The following is a 25,752-nucleotide window of genomic DNA, read 5'->3' as shown; positions in this document are numbered from 1 at the left end:
CTTAAGTGTTGTTACATTCTTAAATACAAAATACACGTTTTTAACCAATACTTGCGCTCTAAATCCGTAGTTTAACAAATTTTCCAATTTGTTGTTAATAAGTTTATATATAGAATTTGACTTTGACCATTATTGGTAAATGGTGTTACACTATTCCCTTTAATTTAATATGCAAGTTTTTCAAAACATACTCATAAAAATGTATCATTAATTTTAAATATTTCTTGCATTATCATTCAGAAAAAAGAATGCTTAAAACTTATACTGAAGTCTGACTTTGTTGAATTTTAATGGTAAATGTAATTTTCATGGTAAATATCATTTTAATGGTAAATATAAATTTTATTGTAAATATAAATGTAAATGGTAAATATAATTTAATGGTTATACTATCTTTAAAATTTTGGTTTCTTAAATGAACCAAAATCAAGAAAAGATTTTTGATATTAAATGTAGATTTTGAAATTATTATGAAAGAAAGGAAATGCAATGTTGTATCTTAAATGTGAATAGAAATGAATAGAGTATGAAAAGAAAAATGCATCATATAACTAGCCAGTGAAGTGATTACTTTCTTAACCCTTATATTGCTGGAACTAAAAGTGATTAGCCTTTGCAACCAGTATAGAGCCATGCCAGTCTGCACATGTTTATCATCTGGCCAGACTTTATACTGTTAGTAGTTCAGTTTGCACTTAGCTATTTAAACCTCTAAACATTGGATAGAAAGTTCTAAATCATGTAAATAAAAGCAATCAAATTCTGCAGGTAGTGGTTTAACACTTTCAGTACTAACAGTTCAAATAGATTTTTTTTTTAAAAATCAGCCAAATGGTGAAATGTGTTTGTCTGGTTTATATACACCCATTGATGGTCAGCCAGCATTTCTGGATAATACCAATTATCTCTCTGCAACTGACCAACTTCTTATATACTGACCAACTACTAGTATATGGTTTCTGAATCAGTGGTGATAGGCAAATGATTATTAACAGTCATATAGAACTTCACCTTGCCTGAGAATCAGTGCTTTTTCTTTGGTTGGGGAAGCAGCCCTGCCCTTAATTTGGGGGGAAAATTACACAGTTTATTTGAAAAAGGGGAAAAACTTGATGTAGATTCAATTTTTGGGGAAAACTGCAAAACAGCCCCTGCTATAGAAGGGAAAAAAGCCCTGATAATTAAACCAACAACTCGATTACAAATATGATACCTTCTCTACTCAACTAAGAAGGGGGACTTGTAACCAGACTCCTAAACTAACAGTAGTTCACTTATATTAATTTGATACTCTAATCTATTGCATTACAAATTGACCGTCTTTAATTCAAAGCTGGGCAAATTCATTCTAAAAATTCAACATGGAAAGGGGTTTATAGGAAAACAGCTTCCATCAATAAATGATAGAATGAGAAGCAAGAGGAAATAAGGAGATCATGATTCAGTAAAGAAATGGAAGAGTCTGGATGCAATCTAAGTTTTCAGATCATAGCAAATCAGTCAGAAAGAAACAATCAAAGAACTTTAAACAGAACAGCTTTCAGTAAAGAGATGCTTCAATTTAAAGTTTTCAGGTCATATTTTTCAGTCAGAAGTAAAGGAAAAAGAATAGGCATTTAAAAATGCACACTATGCAGGTAAGAATAGTGCTCCTCAGTTTCAACATGACCATTTTCAAAGTCACATGATCCATTGGGATATTCCTTCAGTCATTTTACAGAAACAAGAAAAGATTTCATTCAAGTTTCACCATGCACTCATTCTAAGAATTTATATTTTTCAAGACAACTATTTTGCTTGCTTAGCTATTTACTCTTTATTTCTACTTTGGTTGATCAAATGCGGGATTGTGAAATGTTGTTGTCGCTGGATTGTAAAGTGGGTTATCTTCCTATAACAAACAACTATACATATAATGTCTGCACACAATCATAGAAGTTTATATCTGTTTAGTTTAGTTCAATGTGCTGGAAGCTAAAAACTTATTGAAACACGCTTGAATCCCTTCCTGGAAACAACCAGTACTATTGATTGTTTCTTGCTCATGGAAACAACAGCTTGCCCCTTACTGATCATATTCACATAGTATAAGAATACCCAGAATGTATACATTTCTTATAAATTACTTGTGTTACCCTGTCAACACAACTTACAGTCAGAAAAATGATTTTTGCAAAATCTGTCTTTTTTAAGAGTTGCTCTTGATTTTCTCCTTCACTTGCAGTAGAATACACAGTGGTCATTTCATAAAGAACTATCCAGTTTCAGTGATAGACGAAAGACATCAGGTGAACCTAGATGTATTATTTCAGGGAGGCTTCAACAACTTGGTAGAACCACTGACCTTCAAAATATAATGAGTTACCTAGGTATCTCGCATCAACACCAGTAGCAGGATTTGAACCTACAGCTATGAGAGGCATGAGTCTCAAAGTCAGGGCGGCCTTAGCCCACATCTCATAAACTTCCACATGAAAATTTGATGGGGCAGTTAATTAATAAATTCATACAAGCTACAGCCTACATATATTGATAGGTGTAAAACCTTTAACATTTAACAATAAACACTATAATAAAAGTATACCAAAAACCAATGTGATAATTTCAAGATAAAACAAAAAACAACTTACAGTATCCCACTTAGCATTCTGAGTTTCCTTCTCGAATTTGGCGAATTCTCGTCTATCGTGGATTGTTGTGTAGAGTTTCCAGATCAGAAGCAAGATGAGCCCGACAAGCACAATACCTCCAATAGTACCCAAAATTATAGCCAGAATGTTCACAGACTCTGGACAAACTGTTGGAATGAAAAAAGAAAATGTTAACAAACAAGTTATAAACTGTTCGAGGGAAAACACACTACTGTAGTCTTGCCCATCAATAAAATCATGAACCAAATAATTATATTTACAAATTGTCACCTAAATGCAATAACTGGTTAACTCCTTTTCAATTTAGAAGGACTTAATCCGTAAATACACTGAGGCGGCAAAATAGGATATTTTCCATAAACAGAGGATATTCAAGTTTTTTCTATATATACATGATTTATTTTCATCATGTGGTATGAAAATAAATATTTCATGAGTGGCGGTAGCCACGAGTGAAATATGGTAATTTTCATGCCACAAGATGAAAATAAATCATGTATTTATAGAAAAAACTTGAATTTTCTGTTTATTATATACATTTTTCTCTTTTTTTACGATAAAATTTGAAACACTTTCCCTTAAATTTTGTGTACTGGCAGAATTTAAAAGAAAGTAGTCCGGCGAGACACCAGTGAAAATACAGAAAATATGTTTCACTGCAGTGAAAAATAAATTTTTACAGTGAAAATACTGAAAATGAAAATATGCATTTTATTTCATCAATATTTCTCAATATTTCATTTATAAGTATATAATAAAAGAAGATCATTTGAAAAGGGAGTTAACTAAATGTAAGGAATTCTAGAGTAATTATGAAGAATAAACTCCCTTTATCACCTAATTGTATCAGGATGTAAGAGTAACCTCCCATGATATCAAACAATTGTAATTTTGAAAAGATTTAACTCCCTCGTTATTAAACTCAGCTACTAAACTTTCACAGAATGAAGCGGTGTTTTACCTTTAGTTTTCTGTACCTCCACAACCACCTTGTTATTTTCCTTATACTCATATGTGAAGAAATATCTACAATCATCCTCCTCATCACTGAACTGGCACATGTTCTTCTGGTCATTCTCTGCAATTAATAGTTTTTTTAAAATCCAATTTAAAAGGTTTATACAGAATTAATCTTAGTTTGGGTAGGAAACTATAAGCTTATAGACACACTTTCGTATCTGTTCCTGGATCCAACCAGTACTGAACATTGAGTTTAAAGTTTCTTGCTCAAGAAAGCAACGACTTGCTCCCGGACAGGGTTTGAACCCATGTGGCCAGTGATCATTAGATTTCTAGTCTAAAGCGTTAGCAACTCGGCCATGCTGCAACATATACTGTTAGTTGTTCTAAATTATTTGCATTTTTATAAAGAAATGCCTTTAACATAAAAAGCAGAGCAAATATATTATTAAATATCTGGTTTGGTTTCAAGTCACATTAACACAGTAAAGGTAATACACTAATAGTGGAGGAAGCCCTCAGGTTCTCCTCTGTGCATTATTTCAGACACAAGCTGGCGCCTGAATAGAACCACCGAAGCAAAAAACAGAATCAGAATGGGAAAAAAACTTGAAGCCACATACGATTGACTTCATCCTCGTTAATCGTGTTCACTAAAGTCACATGGTCACATTTTTCTTTGCATTCGGCAGCGGTATAGTCCCCAGTCTCAAATCCTCGGCACAAGGCACAATTCTTGTTCTCTTGACATTTACCAGGGCATGTCTAAAAGTAAAATACAGCATTTATTATGGGTTTAAACCCGATTCATATGTCCAACAACAACATTTCAACAAAAATATTTCATATGTTCCATCTAAGGCCAACATTATTTGTGTTGTTATAAAAAAATTTCAGACCCTTCAGAATTATTGATTTGGATACTTTTTAAATATTTTTATTGGTGAAGATTGAATACTGTCGATAAATGTTGTACATTTAATAACCTGTCATGTACAGACTCAATCCAAACAAGTTGGCAATTCTTACACTTATATGATTATTTTTAATGCTCTCAATAGATGTCATTTTTTTCTAAGTCCCCCCCCCCCCCCCCCGATTTTTTTATTTTATTTTATTTTTTGTTTTCATTAATTCTCTCAACATAACATTTCTAACAAGATTAAAGATGAATAATACCTTTGCTAATACAGAATAAACTAGAACTATCACTAAATGTGATTAATACCCCCACAAGTCTGCTTCGGAAATGAGGATGTTACTAGTAACAGAATACCTTGTAATAGAATTGAAACATAGAGTTATGGTTGTGGGCAATTAAAGATAAGTGTGGTTCATGTATGTTGCATTTCCTTTCAATGTGGTTGGCCATTGATGAAGTTTAATTGAATTACTCTGTAATAAGTCCAGAAAGACAAAGAAAAAGAACAAAGGACAATAACTCTATAAATACTGAAGATAGAGTTATAGTTCTTGTGCACTGCACTTCCTCTTATTGTGCTTGACCATTGTATGAAGTTGTTTTGAATTCCAACCAGTACATTTTAAGTTATGCTCCGGACAAGGAAAAGTATCAAAGGCAGTAACTCTGTATTTTGTCAAAATGGAGTTATGGCTCTTGTGCACTGCACTTCCTTTTAATGTCCTTGACAACTGTATGAAGTTGTACTGAATTCCAAACAGTAGTTTTCAAGTTATGCTCTGGACAAGGAAAAGTAACAAAGGGCAATAACTCTGTAATAAGTCAAGATGGAGTTATGGTTCTTGTGCACTGCACTTCCCCTTATTGTGCTTGACCATTGTATGAAGTTGTTTTGAATTCCAACCAGTAGTTTTCAAGTCATGCTCTGGACAAGGAAAAGTAACAAATGGCAGTAACTCTGTAATTAGCCAAGATGGAGTTATGGTTCTTATGCACTGCACTTCCTCTCAATGTGCTTGACCATTGTATGAAGTTATAATGAATTCCAACAATAAGTCTTCAAGTTATGGTCCGGACAAAAGAAAGCAATGGAAAAGTGACAAAGGGCAATAACTCTGTAATTAGTCAAGATGGAGTTATGGTTCTTGTGCACTGCACTTCCCCTTATTGTGCTTGGCCATTGTATGAAGTTGTTTTGAATTCCAACCAGTAGTTTTAAAGTCATGCTCTGGACAAGGAAAAGAAATAAAGGGCAGTAACTCTGTAATAAGTCAAAATGGAGTTATGGTTCTTGTGCACTGCACTTCCTCTCAATGTGCTGGACCATTGTATGAAGTTATAATGAATTGCAACAATTAGTCTTCAAGTTATGGTCCGGACAAAAGAAAGCAATGGAAAAGTAATAAAGGGCAATAACTCTGTAATTACTTTAGATAGAGTTATGGTTCTTATGCACTGCACTTCCTCTCAATGTGCTTGACCATTGTATGTAGTTATATTGAATTCCAACCATTAGTCTTCAAGTTATGGTCCGGACAAAAAAAAAGAAGGCAATGGAAAAGCAACAAAGGGCAATAACTCTGTAATTACTTTAGATAGAGTTATGGTTCTTGTGCACTGCACTTCCCCTTATTGTGTTTGACAATTGTATAAAGTTGTTTTGAATTCCAACCAGTAGTTTTCAAGTAATGCCACGGACAAGGAAAAGTAACAAAGGGCAATAACTCTGTAATTAGTCAAGATAGAGTTATGTTTCTTACGCACTGCACTTCCTCTCAATGTGCTTGACCATTGTATGTAGTTATATTGAATTCCAACCATTAGTCTTCAAGTTATGCTCCGGACAAGGAAAATGCAACGGACAAAAAAAAAGCAATGGAAAAGCAACAAAGGGCAATAACTCTGTAATTACTTTAGATAGAGTTATGGTTCTTGTGCACTGCACTTCCCCTTATTGTGTTTGACAATTGTATGAAGTTGTTTTGAATTCCAACCAGTAGTTTTCAAGTTATGCCCCGGACAAGGAAAAGTAACAAAGGGCAATAACTCTGTAATTAGTCAAGATAGAGTTATGGTTCTTGTGCACTGCACTTCCTCTCAATGTGCTTGACCATTGTATGTAGTTATATTGAATTCCAACCATTAGTTTTCAAGTTATGCTCCGGACAAGGAAAATGCAACGGACGTCTGGACCGACCGACCTACCGACCGACCGACCGACCACTGGGTGACTCCTATATACCCCCCCAAACTTCGTTTTTGGGGGTATAATCATGAAAAATCTTACTAAGAAAATTCTACTTACTGGGCATTCTTCACAAGTTGGTCCTTTGAAATGGCTATCTGCATTACATTTACACACACCACATACACATTCTCCTACACCATTACACAGCTATAAATAGAAATGTGTAATTACACATGACATACATATTAATGCATATGTAAATTCTATACAGTTGGCTGGATACAAACATTTTTAAAGTTAAATCTATTTTAGTAGAGAGGGCAAGAACAAATGTTATGTAAATTTCTATGGACGACCAAGCCTGGTGAAAATCCATTCATTCATTAATGAGAAGACCTCTTTCATATTTTCAAATTTTACACCTTGACATTTTGAATATTTTCAAAAATAATCCTGACACCAGACATTGTTAACTGGCTGTACTAACACAAACAGGAATTTAATCTGCAGTGGTGACGAACAATCAAGCGAAATTCAGAAAATTAAACCACTCAGCCACAAAAGGCTCGCGTTTACTACATGTACATATCAACATTTCTTTTATTTTACTTCATATTATCATTTGATATTACTATTTTTTTTTCACTTCATAACAAAATTTCATATCATTATTCTTTTATTTCAGAACAACATTTCATATAATTATTCTTTAACTTCATAACGTTTCATATAATTATTTTCTTAACTATATTTTTAGCATTTCATGTGATCACTTAACTTATTCCTTACACCTGCTGGGATCAAAACTAGCCTTTATTATCAGCTTTTTACTGTTTACTGATTGACATAAAACTTTTATCTTTTTCCCCCCCAAAAAATCTATAATGGTACAGTTCCAAAATTGGACTGATTCATTACACAGAATAGGGAAGATTATGGCATTATAGAAATAACATACCACTCCTCCTGTAGTAAGACACGTCTGGTTAGATTTAGGACATTCACACGCATCACCTTTATAATCATCATTACATTCACAGTTACCACAGTTACATCTTCCATGTCCTGAAAACAAGAAAGTACCAAAAATGTAGGTTCTAAGAAGTGTTCAGACTGCATTTTGTTTAACATACAGATTCTGAATACTAGTATAATAAAATTACACATGAATCATTCTAGCACGACCCGCAATTTTTCCCTATTAAATATAAAAGAACCAAGAGTGTGTGTTATTATGCAATAAAATCACTGTTGATGCTCTATATTTAGATATGTAACAATCATAATTCATGTGACATAACCACTAAAAAATCTGACACACTGAAAAAAAGTACAGAAAAAAATCAGGCGCAGTTTTGCTTAAAATCAGGTACTGCAGCATTTATTTGTTGTGATGTTGTGTTAGAATCGAAATAATATATCCAAATCCATGATTTTATCCCTTGATAACATCACTGTTTGTTGTTCGGATGCGCATCATTATATCACTCGGGCTACGCCCTTGTGATATAACTGCTTGCCTCAGAACTCCAATTAGTGATGTTATTGAGCGATAAAATCACTGTTTGAGATATATATAATTTCTTAAGTATCCATAATATCTATAACAATAATACCTCCACAGAGCTGGTTGTTATGGTAACTACAAGAATAATCGTCACAATGACAGTATTTGCCGCTGTACTTGAGAGCCGAATGAGCTCGTCGTGGGTAACAGTCGCATACACCGCAGATACACTCCCCACGTCCTGAACATATCACCTTACTTGTAGAGTTAGGACTGAAAAAGAAACGTATAAAATATAAATATTTTAGTTTTTATAAACTAAACTAATGTGAAGTGACTGAAAGTGGTTCCTATCCTATCAGAAAATATTCATCCCCACTGGGGGCTGAATGTATGATTGGTGTATCTAGTAAACTGTTATATTCCCATGCCAAATTTATATGGTGACATATATGCAATTAAACTCTTGCCCCATTCACATGGTCAAGACCTCTGAACAGTTCACAAATGCTGAATGAAACCGGTCTGGCATGTCCAGTCAACAACAGGGTCTGAGATCCCAGCTTAAGCCATCCAACATATAAATATTACATATAATTACCTTTTTTAGTGTCTGATATATGACATGTCCTTTTTTTTTGGTTTCTTTCTTTTTGACCATCAAAACATTTTCAAAAACTGTGGCTGACATAAATCAGGCAACATAGTAACCTAGGCTTTACTTCATTAAAAGTATATACATTTGTACACTAAATTCATATGCTAGTTAATGATGGACATTCCAATGACCTATAATTTAGCATCAGTTATAAATATAGTAAAAATAAATATAGTAAGCTACTTATTTACTTAATGTCCAAAGACAAGAAATAATTTCAAATAAAGACTAAAAACTACAAGTTTGTTTTTTGTTCTGGTTTTAACACCAAATTTTTATTTTTCACGAAGAAATACTGCCTCAAACAAGAGTCTCCTTGATTATTTATCCAATTCTCTTCCTATTGAACTAAGCAGGAAGACACGAAAAAAAAGATGATAACATATGAGCCACGCAAAGACAAAACCAACATAATGCGTTTGCGACCACCATGGATCCAGACCAGCCTGCCCATTAGTGCAGTCTGATCAGGATCCATGCTGTTCGCTTACAAACCCTATAACAAGTAGAGAAAGTTATAGCAAACAGCATGGATCCTGATCAGACTGCGCGGATGCGCAGGCTGGTCTGGATCCATGCTGGTAGCAAACGCACTATGTTGGTTTTGTCATGACGCGGCTCAATTATAAGTTCCAAGCACCCCGACTACAAGACCAGTACAATACTTACTTGAAACATTGCTCGAGAGATTTCTCACTAGAACTTTGAGAGCCATCACATTCACACTGCTTTCCGTACCTTCCCTTATCACATGTACATTGTCCACACTCGTACGTTCCTTCCTTGTTACACATATCACTATTCTTTACCTAGAAAAACAAATATACAAATTCATAACAGACAGAAAGACCCAACACATCCGCAAAAATCCAACTCTCCAACAGGATCTTCTCGCAACCATTCACTCACAAGCTAAAGAACACAACTCTCTTAACCAGTGAGGGAAAGATTCAATTTTTTGTATCTATAGTAATTAAAGTAGGTGTTATGACTTCTATGTTAATACTCATTCATTGTCTGAGCTGCATTATTAGAAAGTCTTGAGTATACATAACTATAACTTTCGGACGAACTTAAGACAGTTTTAATAAAAAGAAATTTCATCAGTCAAAGACTTTAGACTATAACTAAATTAATTCTCATGAGAACATTTTAGAAAATAGAAAAGCACGTATTTTAATCTGTAATGGATTGATGTTCATCTGCACTGCTGGTCATAAATTGAAGGAGTCATATTACAGGAGTTTTAAGTTTTAACATTTTCTTTGAAATGCAAAATTGTCTCAGTTTTTTTTATCTTAAGACTGATTTCACACTTTCTTTGCAATGCAAACCTGAACAGCAATGCCAATGAATATGAAATATTTAATTGTATGCTATCGTGTGTCTTAATTTTTCATCAGAAGACTTAATTTAACTGTACAATCTTTGCCTAAAGAAAATTATGATATAGAAATGGTCATAAGTTAGTCCTAAAGTTGGTCGTAGGACTAACAGCACACTTAGCACTCTTTATGAAGCATAGCCCAGGACTTTTCTTACTATTCTCAAATAGACGTTATCCGGAATTCGGCAAAGTGGGTTTTTCCCAGCAAATCTGTAGGTACAAACTAACTTTTACCTCTATTGCCTCACAGTGCACTAACCGTTACAATAGATTAGTTAACCTGTTTTGCTTATTTTTTAAGCTGTTACTGTAAAAGTATGTTTGTACCTACGTTATTACCTGGGAAAAACTAAATATTCTTAATTCAAGTGTAAGTCTATTACAAGTCAATCCACAAACATGGAAGGTAACTAACCTCATTATCAGGTGATTCACAATCGCATTCACAGATTAGATCTAGGGTGATGTCTAGTTTTTCTGACAGACCTACAGGGTAGACGGAAAATGTTCGTGATCTCTTAGCGGGGTCAGCTGGACACTCGTCAACAGACACAGACACTTCAAATGTAACACTGTCTCCAATAGATAGTTTTTCACACACATTAGTCTCGACCATTTCACCACTGAAAAAAAGAGAATGGAACATTTACTCTTGCAAATAATTACCTATGATCATATAAACATACAGAAGCAGAAGTCTATGTATTTTAAAGATATCTATACTTAAAAATGCATTTAAGTCCTTTATTTTATTCACAAAAGCATCGTCCATTGCCTCAAAATTTTGTAAAAGACCCTTCACAGGATGAAACCTTTTGTACCCAATTACTACATATTTACCGTTCAATGCATATGGAACATACATCATTTTCTAACATTTTCTAACAATTACAGTGGTACATATATGTATATTACAATTATTTTTCTGAAAACATTGAGTGCTAGCAATTACTATGTCAGGCAAGCATGTTGATCTATGCAATCTGACATGTAGATATACTCTGTTCAATAATGGCCTTTTTTTCCAGTGACACCAAGGGTCAGATTATCTCTTTATCATATCTTCTAAATCACAAATATAATATTTTTCCCAAATCTGTAAGAGAAATTCCCAAGAGAACTGAAGTTCACTATATAAAACAAGTGACCAAACGAATACCAAAATCCCCAAATTTGTCTCAGAAAAGGCCTAAACTTTTATCCTTTTTTTCCAATTAAACACCATAAACTAATAATTGACTGTTAATTGACTAAATGGAAGACAAGACCATCTGGCAGGTAAACGGTCAACTTCATACTTTGACATTTTTAGATGTGTGACAGACTTACCCTTTACAACTACTCCTGAACTTGACTGTTATATTCTCAGCAAACTGTGTGTTCATCTGCACTTTTGATGTGATTCTCTGGTAAAATAATACATCATAGTTTTTTAATGTATTCACCCATGATGAATAAACATAAATTGACAGTTAATATGATGAATGAACAGAAATTGACAGCTCAATTTTAAACTTTCAAAACATTTAAAAACAAAACTAATCTGATTTTGATACTAAAAAAAATAATTTAAAAATTGTTGAATTTTCTAACACTTACTAAGATATATGATTTCATTTAGTTTATACAAATTTATTTAAATTTGATTGAATAAATTTAATTGTGTTGGAAGCTATAAGCTTATTGAATTTGAACCACTCTCGAATCCGTTCCTGGAACCAACCTGTACTAAGCAATGAATGTAAAGTTTCTTGCACAAGGAAACAACGGCTTGCCCCTGACAGAGTTAGAACCCACACAGTCAGCAATCAATAAATACTAATCCAACACCTTAACCACTTGGCCAAGCCACCACTATTTAATTTTACAATATTGCAGTAATAAATCAATACATATAACCACTATAACCAACCTTGTAATTCTGTTCAATAACCAGTACAATATTGGATGAATCATTTGCCAATTTAGTAGCCTCTGACCCTTCAATATATTTACTCAATCTGTTGTAGACAGGAAGCTGATCCTCTGTCACAGCAAATATCATGTTAACACTGTTCTCACGAATCTTTGTGGAGATCTGACTGACAGATGGATAATCCTGTAACATAACAAGTGTTCATTTTGTTGAATTTCCGCACAAAATATACATGTATAATGGCAATAAAATTTTAGCCAATAGAAAGAAGTTAAAGTTAATACAAACTGTTTGGGAATTCACGTAAAAATTAAAATGGACTGAAAAATTTAATTTTATAGGCAATTAGAAATGAGTCCACAGGATAGGGATGCCCCAACATTCCACTGTTTTGTCAGTCCACAGACTGAAATATTCTGTTTTTGTTTGGTCTTAAAGTCGTATTGACACAGTAAAATACATTTGGTAACTTCCAGTAGTATTTTTTCCTTCTTTAGGCTGGATTTTATGTCACACCAACACAGTAATAGACTAATAGGTCAACACCTAAGAAAGCTGGTACAAAATTTGAACAGCCTTTGTAAATGGTATTGATAGCAAGACCTGCCTACACACTCATGTAGTCAAAATAGCTTCCATACTATTGGCTGACTTGGGTCTAAATTTTCGTCTTTATGGTACTCTATAGAAAATGGATAATGTACTACTCAAACAAGAAATTCAGCAAGGTAAGGGCTTAGCAGTAGATAACACTGCCTCAAGTATCAGTGATCGGCATTTAGTTTAGTTTATACAAATTTATTTTAGTTTGTGTTAGAATCTATAAACTCATTGAAACACTTGCATCTATTCCTGGAACGAACCAGTATTAAGCAATGAACGTAAAGTTTCTTGCTCAAGGAAACAACAACTTGCCCCTGACAGAGTTAGAACCCACACGGTCAGCAATCAATAAATACTAATCCAACACCTTAACCACTCGGCCATGCTGACACCATTATATTTTACAAAATTGCAGTAATAAATCATTACATGTAACCACTATTACAAACCTTGTAATTCTGTTCAATAACCAGTACAATATTCGATGAATCATTTGCCAATTTAGTAGCTTCTGACCCTTCAATATATTTACTCAATCTGTTATAGACAGGAAGCTGATCCTCTGTCACAGCAAATATCATGTTAACACTGTTCTCACGGATCTTTGTGGAGATCTGACTGACAGATGGATAATCCTGTAACATATCAAGTGTTCATTTTGTTGAATTTCCGCACAAAATATACATGTATAATGGCAATAAAATTTTAGCCAATAGAAAGAAGTTAAAGTTAATACAAACTGTTTGGGAATTCACATAAATGAAAATGGACTGAAAAATTTGATTTTGTAAGAAATTGAATTGGTCTTGAGAAACGGTACAAATTTTAGATTACAGTACGAATGATTAAACACTCGGCAATGGGAACCTATCTCCAATCAGCATATATGCCACATGTACAGAGACAGGAGCAACATACAGATCATGATATCTGACCAGGTTCTATATTGTTCATAGATTAAATTTTTTCATTTTGAAATCGAAATCCCAAATGTTAACTGGCAATAGAGGGTAAATTCTTTCCAAAAGGGCAATTCCAAGACACATATTCAGCAGGTTATGTCAGTGTATGTGGTTATAACGCATCATTTACCTGATTCTCAGCTTCAGTGTATTTTCCGTCATTTCCAAGGTGACAAGCACCATCATTTGGTTTCACTATACCACCAAGCTATTAAAGGAAACAGAAAGAAAACATAACAATAATAATATCTTGTGTTTAATCAAAAGGAATACAAATATGAAGTATTTAATAATGAATCAACATTACCAATATATGTGTTAAAATTAACTTAAGTACAAGTAAAAGATGGTAAATATATTTTTTTATTTACTTTAAAAAAGACTATGCTTTATGAAAATGGAATAAATAATTATAATGCAATTATTGTTTTTATTGTTATGGTGAAAAAATAATTCATAATTTTAGTGACATTGCAACTGCTAAAAATACAAAACGATCACTAAAAGTGAAATAGCAATCTCTAAAAGTGAAATAGTATTCACTAAATGTGAAATAGTAATCACATAAAGTGAAATAGTATTCACTAAGTGTGAAAAAGTAATCACGTAAAGTGAAAAAGTAATATCAAAGAGCCGAGAAATATAAATACAAAGAACTCTAAACCTGTTTAAAAAACAACATATTTTTATAATGATCATCATCAAACTTCAATCAGCCATGTATAATATTTACATTTTAATTCAGTGTAGTTACAAACATAATTGACATGAAAGGTCAACCTAGTATTAAAGTAGACATTAAGCAATTAGTTGTAATTATATTAATTATCTTAAATCCTACATACACATTGACATTTACATAGTGTATATTTAAACATATTAACTTGAGAACAAACAATAATACTTTATTTCCTTCTTCCTAGAATAAACTCTTATATATACTGAATATCTGCACAAAATATAATATTCCATTTGATTTATGAACTAAATCTCTAATTCTTTTTTAACAGTATTTTTATCTTATGTGAATCCAAATTGATCTAGTAAGTTTTAACTTAAATTGTATTTTTTATGATTATTATGCCTATTAGCATTGTTATTATGCCAATTGTTTACCTATAGTTTACCTATTAGAATTGTTACTATGCCAATTTATGTCAATATTAGCACTACTTATAACAATAGGCATAATTGCAACACAATACCGTTTAATAACAAATATATAACATAAGTTAAAATCTTTCTTGATTGGTTACTATGCATGCATACTAAAAATATATCAAAATGCCAAGATATAACCAAGTTACAGACATATCACTTATCAAACATAGGAAACAGTACTCAAAATTAATGAACTATGAAATACAATATCAAAAGACATGAACAAGTTTAACCAACAATATTAATGAGGCAGTTACTATCAAACAGAATATTAAATAAATGACAGCATGACTGAGTCACTGACATCAAAAAGAAAAGAAAAACAATTTGTATAAAGTGGTTAAAGACAGTGATTTTCCGCTACAGATTCGTTTTGTTTTATCCCATACTTTACCTTTCCATCTCCGGCAAAATGAAATCCTGCATCAGTAGAAAAAAGTAGCATCTTACGTGCTTGGTCTCTCCAGCCAATGTCATTCTGTAACCATAGCAACCAAAATACATGCATAGCAACAAGTACAAGGTCATGACCCCTGTCTTTATGACAACAGGTAGGGAACAAGCATACATAGATACATACATTTAAGGACGATGCTAGCAATACATAACAACATATGGCTGAATTTGTAACATTCGGGTCCTTCCTTTTTTACTCCTTTTATTTCTGAGATTAACATCCATTGTCAAGTTGCCACAATTTTAGTTTTTTCTTTTTGCAGTATGCCAATATCATATAATGTATCAGTACAAACATATATTTTTAGATTAAATTTCTGCTGACACCCTTAAATCTGTCAAAGGCATACCCTTGGTGTTTCTCTACTAAACTTTGACATAGGTTGAGGTAATGGACCCCACAATAGTATAAAAAAGAGCAAAAAAGAAACCACAAACTATTAAAAATTCAACCATATGTTATATTTACAAAAATATTTGGACTTATCCCATCCCATGCCTTCTGTCTGTATGGACATTTTAGCTTTGCTGATGAAAGACCACTTGAGGTGCCTAATAGAATATCATTTTTGAACAATCGGGCACATGTGGTAAAATATCTACTATCTCACATGGGTGGAGGGAACAGTCTAAATATTTTCTGTAAAGTTGATCTCACTATGTGAAAACAAATAAATATCACATCCAATAAAAGATTCTGTGAAGTATTTCTATAGTTTCCTCTAATTCAAACTTAACTGCTAAAAACCCAAGAGAACGTAAATTGCAAATAAGGGGACTGTTGTTACAAGTATAGGGCAAAGTCAGTCTGCATAATCATGCAATTTGACCAGGTTCCATTTAAAGTTTTTTTTACATTCAAATTTCCCAGAAGTTTCAACAAAGGACTGGTCCTATCCACCTGATCTGCAAAGTTAATGTCAAATGATATCTTGTAGTTTTTAAAACCCCAATCCCAAACACTTTAAAAGTCACTTTTTCACATTTTCATACATTTAGAGAACATTCTCTCTATTTATTGTTTAAATTAAAGGAATTTGAAACACTTCACACCAAAGACAAGAGCTATTAAAACAAGAAATATTCATTTTCAGCATTTGCTGTGGACCATTGCCCCCCCCCCCCCCCCCCAATAGTCAGTAGAAATCATCTTTTATAAAAACTAGAAATGTGCCAATGTGCCAATAAGACACTAATGAAAAGTTTTCATTCATTTTTGAATATTTCTTCTTTTTTTTATCACAAAAAGAAGACTACATGACAAAAAAGGGTTTGTTAAACAACTTGTATCCTTTAAAGTACAAGAGTTGTACTTTGAACTCTTATTATTTGAAGTTCAGAGCCTATTTTCAAGATCAAGAAAGCAGCTTAGATCATGCTCAAAATCTATATAGAGGGTTGAACGCAATACAGTTGTAAGTCCTTCTGTATTTCATATAAGTTACTGAAGTTTTGAGGACAACACTCAATATATAAAATTTCAAAAGCAAGAATTGTTTTCACATGCTTCATTATCAAATTTCCTGGTTATTTTAATACATATAAATTTACATTACATATTAAATCTTTTTCACATGCTATCTTTTAAAAGTATGGTTATTATCATTCTCGGATAAAACCTGTCAGGGTAATCCATCCATCAAAAGCCTGAGTAATTTCCGTACTTTTCCCAAGTTTCCATAACTAATATTGACATTTTTGATGATCTTAGTCAAATCATTTGTTTATTTAATTTTCATAACTTGATGTTTTTGCATCATCTAAACACAAGTAATAAAATTTAACTTTAACCTGGTGAAATTGTTTTGACAGTTTTGCCTCTTTTAAATTTGAAACAGTCCATTCATAGTTTAAGGATTTTTGTTATCAAAATACAAAAATTGAGCAGACTACAATATAGAACCTGGTCAGACAGATCACATGTACAGGAAAACCTGACTCTATACTAGTAGCAAAGACTAATTACTTTCGGTTCAAGCAGGTGAAGGTTCACGCTTGTTTATGACTTCAATATAAAGCTATGTCAATCTGCACATCCATGTAGTCTGACTAAACTTTTATATGTTGCCAGCTCAATTTTAGATTTTTGAGAATAAAAGCCCTTGTGGGACAATGAGGGACAATTCCAAATTCAAATCCAGGCCTGTCCATTGTAAACATTTAGTGTTCTAAGGTCTAGGATACTGAACGAAAAAATCTGAACTATCCCGAACTTTTGATGGATGAATAACAATGCAAACATTTCTTATATAATAGCACATGTACATTGCAGGAACAATAATATGCACGAAGATTCTGGAACTGTAGCAAAACAAACAAGACATTAGTGAATTCCATGGAAATCCTTGAACGTATTTCATGCACTGGGGTGAGTTTAAGTTCAATTGTCTTGTTAAAATTAGAGCAACTATGAAGAGTGCTTCTTTATCTTTAGCATGTCAAAACAAAAATGCAAAATTGTTCACTAAAAATGGACAAAGATTTCCATGAAATATACGATACAAAAATAACAATGATACATTCTGGGTGGAAATATGGTTTGCATTCTGGGTAACATTGCATTCTGGGGTATAATGCATTCTGGGAACGGCCTATTTATAGAACAAACCTTTCCATCTCCAGCAAAATGGAAGCCAGCATCAGTTGAGAAGAGGAGTAGTTTACGAGAAACTTCCCTCCATCCAATATCCTTCTAATTTTGTTAAAATAAACAGTCAGATTAGCATTTAATCATGGCTATAAATAGTTCTACCAGAATCATAAAGTAATAATTTCTGATAACAAAATAAGATCTAACAAAAAGCTGCCGACAAACGGCCACTGCATGATCATTCTCAGTGATTGATACCAAAAGGAGAGGTACATGTAAACAGGAATTTTCTTGATTAAAAAGTGGGAATCATTCAGTGTCAATCAAATGTATAGGAGCTATGAGAATTGGCCACAATGACCTACAGTCACAGACATGTGTGAAAATTTCAAAAGAATACCTTCAATGGTTAGTGAGATATGAAGTTGCAGATAAAACATTAACCAAGTATTATGCCAAGTCTTACTATTCCCTGAATAGTCGAGTTTAAAGCTCAAGAATTTTTCTATTAAGGACAATCATACAGTAACAAATATGCAATTAATTGAATCTTTGAGGTAATGAATTAAACTTTCACTTGAAATTTACTTATGAATTTTTGTATAAAGATACAAACTTTGCTCCATTGCAATCTTTTTCATAGAGTTGGATGTGCAATATTTAGAAATACTTTTCTTTTGACTAAATTATTAAACATTTCGTTATCTGCTTTGTAACAGGAAGTTTAACGTACCTTGCACATAACCGCCTGCATGATGGCGTCAAAGCCTCCCTCTGGCGCGTCGAGGTTTCCCGAAACACGGGCTCTCCTTACATATTCCTGTAAATCATACAATTTATCATATAACTGGTCATAAACAACATGTATAATGATGTTGGCTTGGTATTTACACTTTTTTTAACACCTTATTTTCTTACATCTCGACAATCAGTTCACCAAACTGACTTTCCTGGATAACTAACCAGTAATTAGCAATTTCTTTTAAATGACTGTTTTCTAATCCCATATAACTTTTAAATCAGTGGTGAGAGACGAATGCCAACAGACTATATGTCCAAGATTAGGGGTGTCATGGTTTGAAAAAATGCTAAACATTTAAACAGCGACATAATAAATACTTAGATGTTCAACATTAACTTTGTTTCTTTATGACAAAATATGCCATTTTGTTCATATTTTGTTGTACTCAAAATGATTACAATACATATCAGAATATGGAGTAACTATTTTCCACTAGGGTCATACAGTATTCAATACGATCGGAAAAAATGCATTGTTGAGTACAACTCAAATACAAACAATTGTCATATTTTGTCATAAAAAAACTAAAGTAATATTTAGAATCAATTTAAAACTTTTACGCCCCTTAGTCAAATACTAACCTTGGTAACTGGTTATTGAATTTCTAACCGTTTTTTTAGCTAAAAAACGACCATACCCGTTTAAACAGATAAACGTGACACCCCTGTCCAAGATTGACAGTCACACAGAAATTTTACAAATCATATGCTCTCCATATTTAGCTAAGCTAGCAGACATGTTTAATGAATATATAAATTAACTTTCAGGCTCTTTATTAATCTAATAAATTTCAGAATCTCAAAATTATTTCTTATAAAATGTCAATGTTTTCATCCTTTTCTTATACATGTAAAATAGCAAAGCTTATCTACAAAATAATTATAAAACTCACCCAGTTTAACTATATAAATACTTATTACTTTATAATTAATTAAAAAATTGTTCTGTCACACTTTCATTTAATGTAATTGCTGAAAGTTATACAAATATACTATACAAATTCAGGCAGAGTGATTGTGAGACACAAATTTTAGGAAGAGTAAAAGTAGAAACAAATCACTGATCACTGTGGTTGACAAAAAAAGTTTCTTTAACAGTAGGATATACGAGGGATGTCCGGAAAGTTCATATACATCTTCATTTTTTATTGTATAACAATACATACGCTGTACAAATTTTGTCAGCATAAATATACATATCTAGCGAACACATTTATCAAAAATTATTGAACTGTGACTTACGTTTGTATTTTAACAGTATTTACATACAACATATATACATCGTCATGGAGCACTTTGACAGCGTCAACGGCGTCAAATAACTTCATGTTTACCAACTATTCAATTTCTTCCGATTTCAATAGCCGCGTTTACTTAATACATATAATGTTACTTTGCTATTGCTTCATGAATTTCATATTTAAAATTATTGTTTAAAAATCAAAGATGTCACTGGTTTCCATACAGTGTGTGAGATGTCTGTCTTTTTCAAGAGTTTGCGTTAAAATTACAACTTTTAGCAGCTTACTATTCGAGTAGCTATCGTTATGAAATCAAAGTGCTCCGTGATTCGTTGATCATGTTGCCATAGTGATCGGCGCTTTACAGAAATTTATTTTATCATGTCTTTTAATTTAGAAATACGTAGCAAATAAATACTTTAGCAAAATATTCAATCATCATATTGATATGTCAGTTTATAATAATTTTATAGCCTTGTCTACGAACTTTCCGGACAGCCCTCGTATAAGTCTTTCGATTTACAGAAATTATTTCGATTTACAGAAAAAAAAGAAGAGTAAAATTATTAAACAGAAACAGTATGAAATGGATGCATAACTTCACATTAATATACATAGTATCAGAGATCTGACAGATTAAATAAAGAAAACATACCAATATTGAAATAAAATGCCAAGTTTTATCAACCATTTGCTTCATAAAACAGAAGAAGATACTTTCGAGACTAAAGATTAATGTTTTTATTTCTTTGCAATTACAGAGCAACCAATATAGACAGAATGAGTGTATATAGTCATTCCAGGCATCGAGAGTGTTACCTCTAGAGATGACCCTGCCTACCTCAAAGTTGTTAGTATCATTATCCAGTCCTAGGTGATTGTAGAAACTGTACGGAGCAGCGCAGCCCGGACATGGAGCTATGAGCCTATATATTTAGAGTTGTTGTTGTTTTTTTTAAAAAGAACTAAATACACACACTAAATAAATAAACCATTTTTATAATAACAACAAAGTCATGTGACCAGTACTGCAATGACAATTATTAAATTCATCATTTATCTTCTCAGCAAAAAGTGATAAAGTAACAATGTTACAAAAGAATAAGTTTCGGAATATTAACATGCCCCTAATAATAATTACCTTAACATAAAAAGTGTACTATTGCTATAAATCTAATATTAAGTAAACAGTTTCTACATGAATTGACAATGCCATTACTGGTCACATACACACAAAACATTCTTTTCAAAAACAAATATATCACTGTCAATGAATATCATTAACATTTTAATATTCACAAAAACCTAGGCAGATTTTAGTCTAAAAAATAAATTTAATATAACAACTACACAGCCATTATCATGGCTATGAAAATAATGCCGCAATATTGTAAACATTTCTAAAATCCTATTTTGGAACATCAAAAGTGTCTGCAAAGAAACAGAACAGGGTCCTGTGTCAGAGGTTATAAAGAAAATTTTATTTTTTAAACTATCTTCCTACTTTCTAAAACTGCTAAATCAAGAGTATGCTCGCTTATTACTATTAACACCTACATTTTAATACTTTTTTAATTTTTTTTTTTTTTTTTTTTTTTTTTGTAGTGTTAATGAATAGCATGACTGTGACATATCTATTCCGGAAAAGAAAACAACATTCAGGCATTTATTTACAAACCTCAAATAAAGTGGTGTCTGTATCCAATTTAAGCTGATTCTTAAAACTGTACGGTGGTTCACAACCAGGACATGGCGAGTTTAACCTGTTCACATAAACTTTATCATATATGTTCACAATGATTCATGGCTGAACTTTGTTCACATAAACTTTATTTATTACATAATGTTCACAACAATGCTTGGCTGAAATCTGTTCACAAACATTTTATAAATGTCATATGTTCATAAGCATTCATAGCTAGAATTTGTTCACATAAAGATTATCATATACATTAAATATGTTCACAACTAGTACATGGTACTTTTAACATGTTCACATAATTTTTATACATAATATATGTTCACAGCCATTCACAGCTAAAATCTGTTCCATAAATATAATTCTTCTACATTATTTATGTTCACAAACATTCAAGATTGATATATGTTAACATATTTTCTTTTTAAATTTTAATTTTATATATTCATATATATGTTCACATAAAATTGAAACACTATATATGTTCACAATCAATAATGTGGAGAGTTTTTCCTGTTGAAAATGTACACATTATATATATTTAAGTTCACAGGCTTTTATAAGTGAAACCTGTTCAAAAAGGTGTACATTATACATAAATGTTATAGGTTTAAACCTCTGTATATTACATACAATATACATAAATAGTAAAAATTAAGAAGTCAACAGTAAATTCTTGAAATTCCCTTTAATATACCAATACTTCGGCCGAACAGCCTTCTTCAGGGTAACATGCGTATCTTGATTTTCAATACCAATTCTCATAATAGCAATCACCTCACTTAGAACTCATTACACACCTGATAGGTTTACCAACAATTTTAAAAGAGAAACCTATTCACATTCATCATAGACTCTTTGACCTCCTTGATATCATTTTATAACTGAAGTGTTATTTTTAGTCTTTTGGAAATTTTAAAAAAACATCCCTTTTTGGAAGGAAAATAAAGCTGCATTCACTTTCTTTAGAAACAAACATGCACAGTATGAAAAGTGCAACATTTCTTTTTTCTTATTTCAATTTTTTTAAGTATTTATAGTTAAAATAGCAAAACTAAAATAATTTTGTAGGCAAGAAAAAGAAAATCCCCCGAAAACATTAGTTTAAACATAACTATTAATATAATTATTGCTTGTGATAAAAGCTTGAAGCTAATTTGAACAAGCTTTAAGTTCCTTCCTGGAACTAACAAACCAGTACTGGTGTCCAAAAAGGGTGGTTGTGACCTTATTAGAGCTTGAGCCCACAATACCTTGGTCTAAAGGCAGACCAGATCATAAAAGCACCACACCCAGAAAACATTGAAGGTAGTATTAACATCTCACTTACTTTGAGGGTACAGTAGAAACATATGGCATTACAACCTTATCCACAAATGAGCCGAAGCCCAGTCGGAAATTCTTCGTAATATTTGACATACTGGCAGCTGAAAAACATAATAATACAACATAAAGCAAAACATTCTTACATGTCAATACATAGCAGAACAAAATTTTTAATTTTTACTTTGTTTAAGCATACAAATACTTTGAACATCACATTAAAGCAAATGTTATTATTATGTTTGCATATGTGGGCACCTGAGAAGAAACATTGCACTTCATTAAAGGGAAACTCCACCGAGGCTTTTAACATGACAGTACTGGAAATATTTTTTTCCCCTGAGATTTGTGTGACATTTTATGTAGATCTGCAATCATCCTATATTTATAGAATAATCATTTTTAGTGTGCAAAAAGGACCCAAATATGAAGTGTTGCAACGCTTTTCCCTCAAATCGTGCTTGGAATCCCAGAAAAAAATTAGTCACATACTGAGTATATTTCTCTCACATGTTTTCACATGTAGGAAAGTCTCAAATTTTTCTCCGTGCATTATCTAAAGTATCAATAGGTACCTGAGTAAAACCACAAATTGACCAAAGCATCCCTGGCTGTATTCAAATATCCAGAAAAGTGATGCAAGTGACTCAAAATGAGCTTTTCTTAATCACTGGTCTATGTCCATAAACAGGCGCATATCCAAGAATTAATACCACAGAGGTGTTGCAATTTTTTTGACAGGGTGTAATGCATATTTCAAGAAGCTTAATGTTTCATCAGTTTTCTAGAGAATGTCATGAGTTAAATATTGCTCAACATTCACAAGTTTTGAGTGAATTTCACTAAGAAAGAATATAAGAATATATTAGTTGATACCTCAATCTCAGACGTTCCACATTCTAGCCAAATCCAAGAGAAAATGGGGGTGGGGTCTTCTGTGTATAATATCACTTGATGAATATGTTTCACCTTATCAAACTATTAACTCAAGAGAAAATATACCAACAATTCTACAAACCTATTTTATTTCCAAGAGCTGCTAGTTTCTCCTTGTCATCAGCCATGGAGTTTGACAAGTCCATAAGATAGTAAAGATCTACTGGGTAATTCTCGGCCAACCTGAACGTCATTGTAAAAGTCTCCGGATTCTCTGAAAAGAAAAACAACCACCAAATATGACTTGAATGTTTCTTGAAAAATATGACAAATATATTGTAAATGTATATAATGACAAATGTAATTTTTTAGAAAGAACATTTACCGAACCCCATTTACTGCAGGTTTTGTTTCCTAACATTTTGAGCATTTATTGCCTTATCGATAGCAAATTTAGAGAGAGGTGTTGTTGAAATATTGTTTTTGTAAATCAAGTGTTATTTTAATGCCACTATGACTGATTGAAAGTAATTTGTTACGGGTTTTTTCATTTTTGGGAAATTTCGACGGTTTTGTTACCCAAAAAGGGGGGAAATTTCCCAACACCAGTAAAAAATTTCATGCTGTTCGAAATTTGGTTTTTGACGGGAATGACTAAAAAACCCAAAAAGCCGGGTTTTTGGGTTTTTTAATGTCGATAAAAAAGTTCGGGGAACGGGGCCCCTTTAGCCCCGCCCAGGGGCCTTTTGCGGGCCCAAATTTTTCTGTGTCTTTTTTAAATTTTTTTGGGGCCAAATTTGGCAAAATATCGCATCCTAGCAGATCTCTTAATAATGTTTTGATATATGACAGCTGTAAAGAAGACAGAAGACTTACTTGGTCTAATCTTGATTTTCACAGACTGTGGCTGAATTTGAATGGCATCTCCAGTCCCAGAACCATCCTGTACTGGTTGATTCTATAAAAAAAAAAAAAAAAAAAAAAAAAAAAAAAAAAAAATTGTATACAGTGTACCTATATATATATGTATATACATAGATCATTTTAGTTAACTTTTGAATATTGACATTACTGTCTACAAGTTTTAATCAAGTATATTATCTGGAATATGTATGAAAATGATCAGATGTTATTTTATACTTTATTTACTTAGTAAAAGTAAAATAAAAAAAATTATATTAGTTGTTTTGCAATAATTCATTAAAAATTATCAAAAGATTAATAAATTATTTTAGCTTAGCCAAAAAAAATAAGTAAAGTTTTTAAAAATAAATTTTTTCCCCATATCATAAAGAAAACCCCAGCTTTTTGGGCCCGGGGTTTAAGATTTTATTAGCCTTTGAACATCCCCCCGGCTTTTCAAGTTAACGGGGGCATGTCAAAACCGGGGGTTCCCCCCCAATTTTCCTATTTCCAAATTCCGCGAAACCCCAAACCCGGAAACAGGGGGGGACGCGGCTATACATTCTCCGCAGAAATTTCCCAAATCTACACTTTGGGTTTTGGGAAAAACCTAAATCAAAACCTAAAAATTTTTAAAAAAAACTTTTCATTTACAGTAAAGTGAAATTTAAATTTTAATTTTGGGAAAAATTCATACCTTAACAAAAAATAAAAATATCGATTATGTAAAGTATCATTCATTAAAAAATTAATAATTAATGGAAAAGAGCAAAGTCTTTTGAGTCATTGAAACATTACTGTAACTCTTTTCTTTAACCTAAACTCTACTGAGTTTGCGTAATGCAGTGTTTAACTGCTTTAAATTTCATACTCTCTAAAAGATATTTCAGAGATTCATGTATTTAGATAAAAAAAATTGACCTGCCAACAGTGAGTACAATGTATTGCC

The 25,752-nt window shown here is 32.3% G+C and overlaps 1 protein-coding gene across 6 annotated transcripts in view; it reads right to left on the bottom strand.

The window, feature by feature from the left end:
* LOC132744556 (integrin beta-PS-like) overlaps window positions 1-24,868 on the bottom strand; it is a 31,628-nt gene extending 6,760 nt beyond the window's left edge. Inside the window, exons 1-18 of one of the 6 annotated variants that reach the window (XM_060733304.1) lie at window positions 24,777-24,868; window positions 24,043-24,174; window positions 23,032-23,128; window positions 21,681-21,765; window positions 18,694-18,780; window positions 17,979-18,062; window positions 13,884-13,961; window positions 13,241-13,426; window positions 11,603-11,679; window positions 10,689-10,896; window positions 9,556-9,695; window positions 8,338-8,501; window positions 7,680-7,786; window positions 6,839-6,928; window positions 4,235-4,376; window positions 3,613-3,729; window positions 2,631-2,797; window positions 1,814-1,891 (exon numbers count right to left, since the gene is read on the bottom strand). In XM_060733304.1, the coding sequence (XP_060589287.1) occupies window positions 1,823-1,891; window positions 2,631-2,797; window positions 3,613-3,729; window positions 4,235-4,376; window positions 6,839-6,928; window positions 7,680-7,786; window positions 8,338-8,501; window positions 9,556-9,695; window positions 10,689-10,896; window positions 11,603-11,679; window positions 13,241-13,426; window positions 13,884-13,961; window positions 17,979-18,062; window positions 18,694-18,780; window positions 21,681-21,765; window positions 23,032-23,128; window positions 24,043-24,154 (2,010 nt within the window). In that variant the 5' untranslated portion in view covers window positions 24,155-24,174; window positions 24,777-24,868 and the 3' untranslated portion in view covers window positions 1,814-1,822. Of the gene's footprint in view, window positions 1-1,813; window positions 1,892-2,630; window positions 2,798-3,612; window positions 3,730-4,234; window positions 4,377-6,838; window positions 6,929-7,679; window positions 7,787-8,337; window positions 8,502-9,555; window positions 9,696-10,688; window positions 10,897-11,602; window positions 11,680-13,240; window positions 13,427-13,883; window positions 13,962-15,308; window positions 15,393-17,978; window positions 18,063-18,693; window positions 18,781-20,843; window positions 20,929-21,680; window positions 21,766-23,031; window positions 23,129-24,042; window positions 24,175-24,776 lie in introns of those variants that run through there. The other 5 variants (XM_060733305.1, XM_060733306.1, XM_060733307.1 and 2 more) reach the window with 5 other exon arrangements.
* Between the last annotated feature and the right edge of the window lie 884 nt (window positions 24,869-25,752).

This window comes from Ruditapes philippinarum, unplaced genomic scaffold, assembly GCF_026571515.1.
Source record: "Ruditapes philippinarum isolate M1 unplaced genomic scaffold, ASM2657151v2 ctg809_1_1_1_1, whole genome shotgun sequence".
Classification (NCBI taxonomy): Eukaryota; Metazoa; Mollusca; class Bivalvia; order Venerida; family Veneridae; genus Ruditapes; species Ruditapes philippinarum.
The sequence above is the reverse complement of the archived record's forward strand: the minus strand, read 5'-3'. Positions and strand labels throughout refer to the sequence as shown.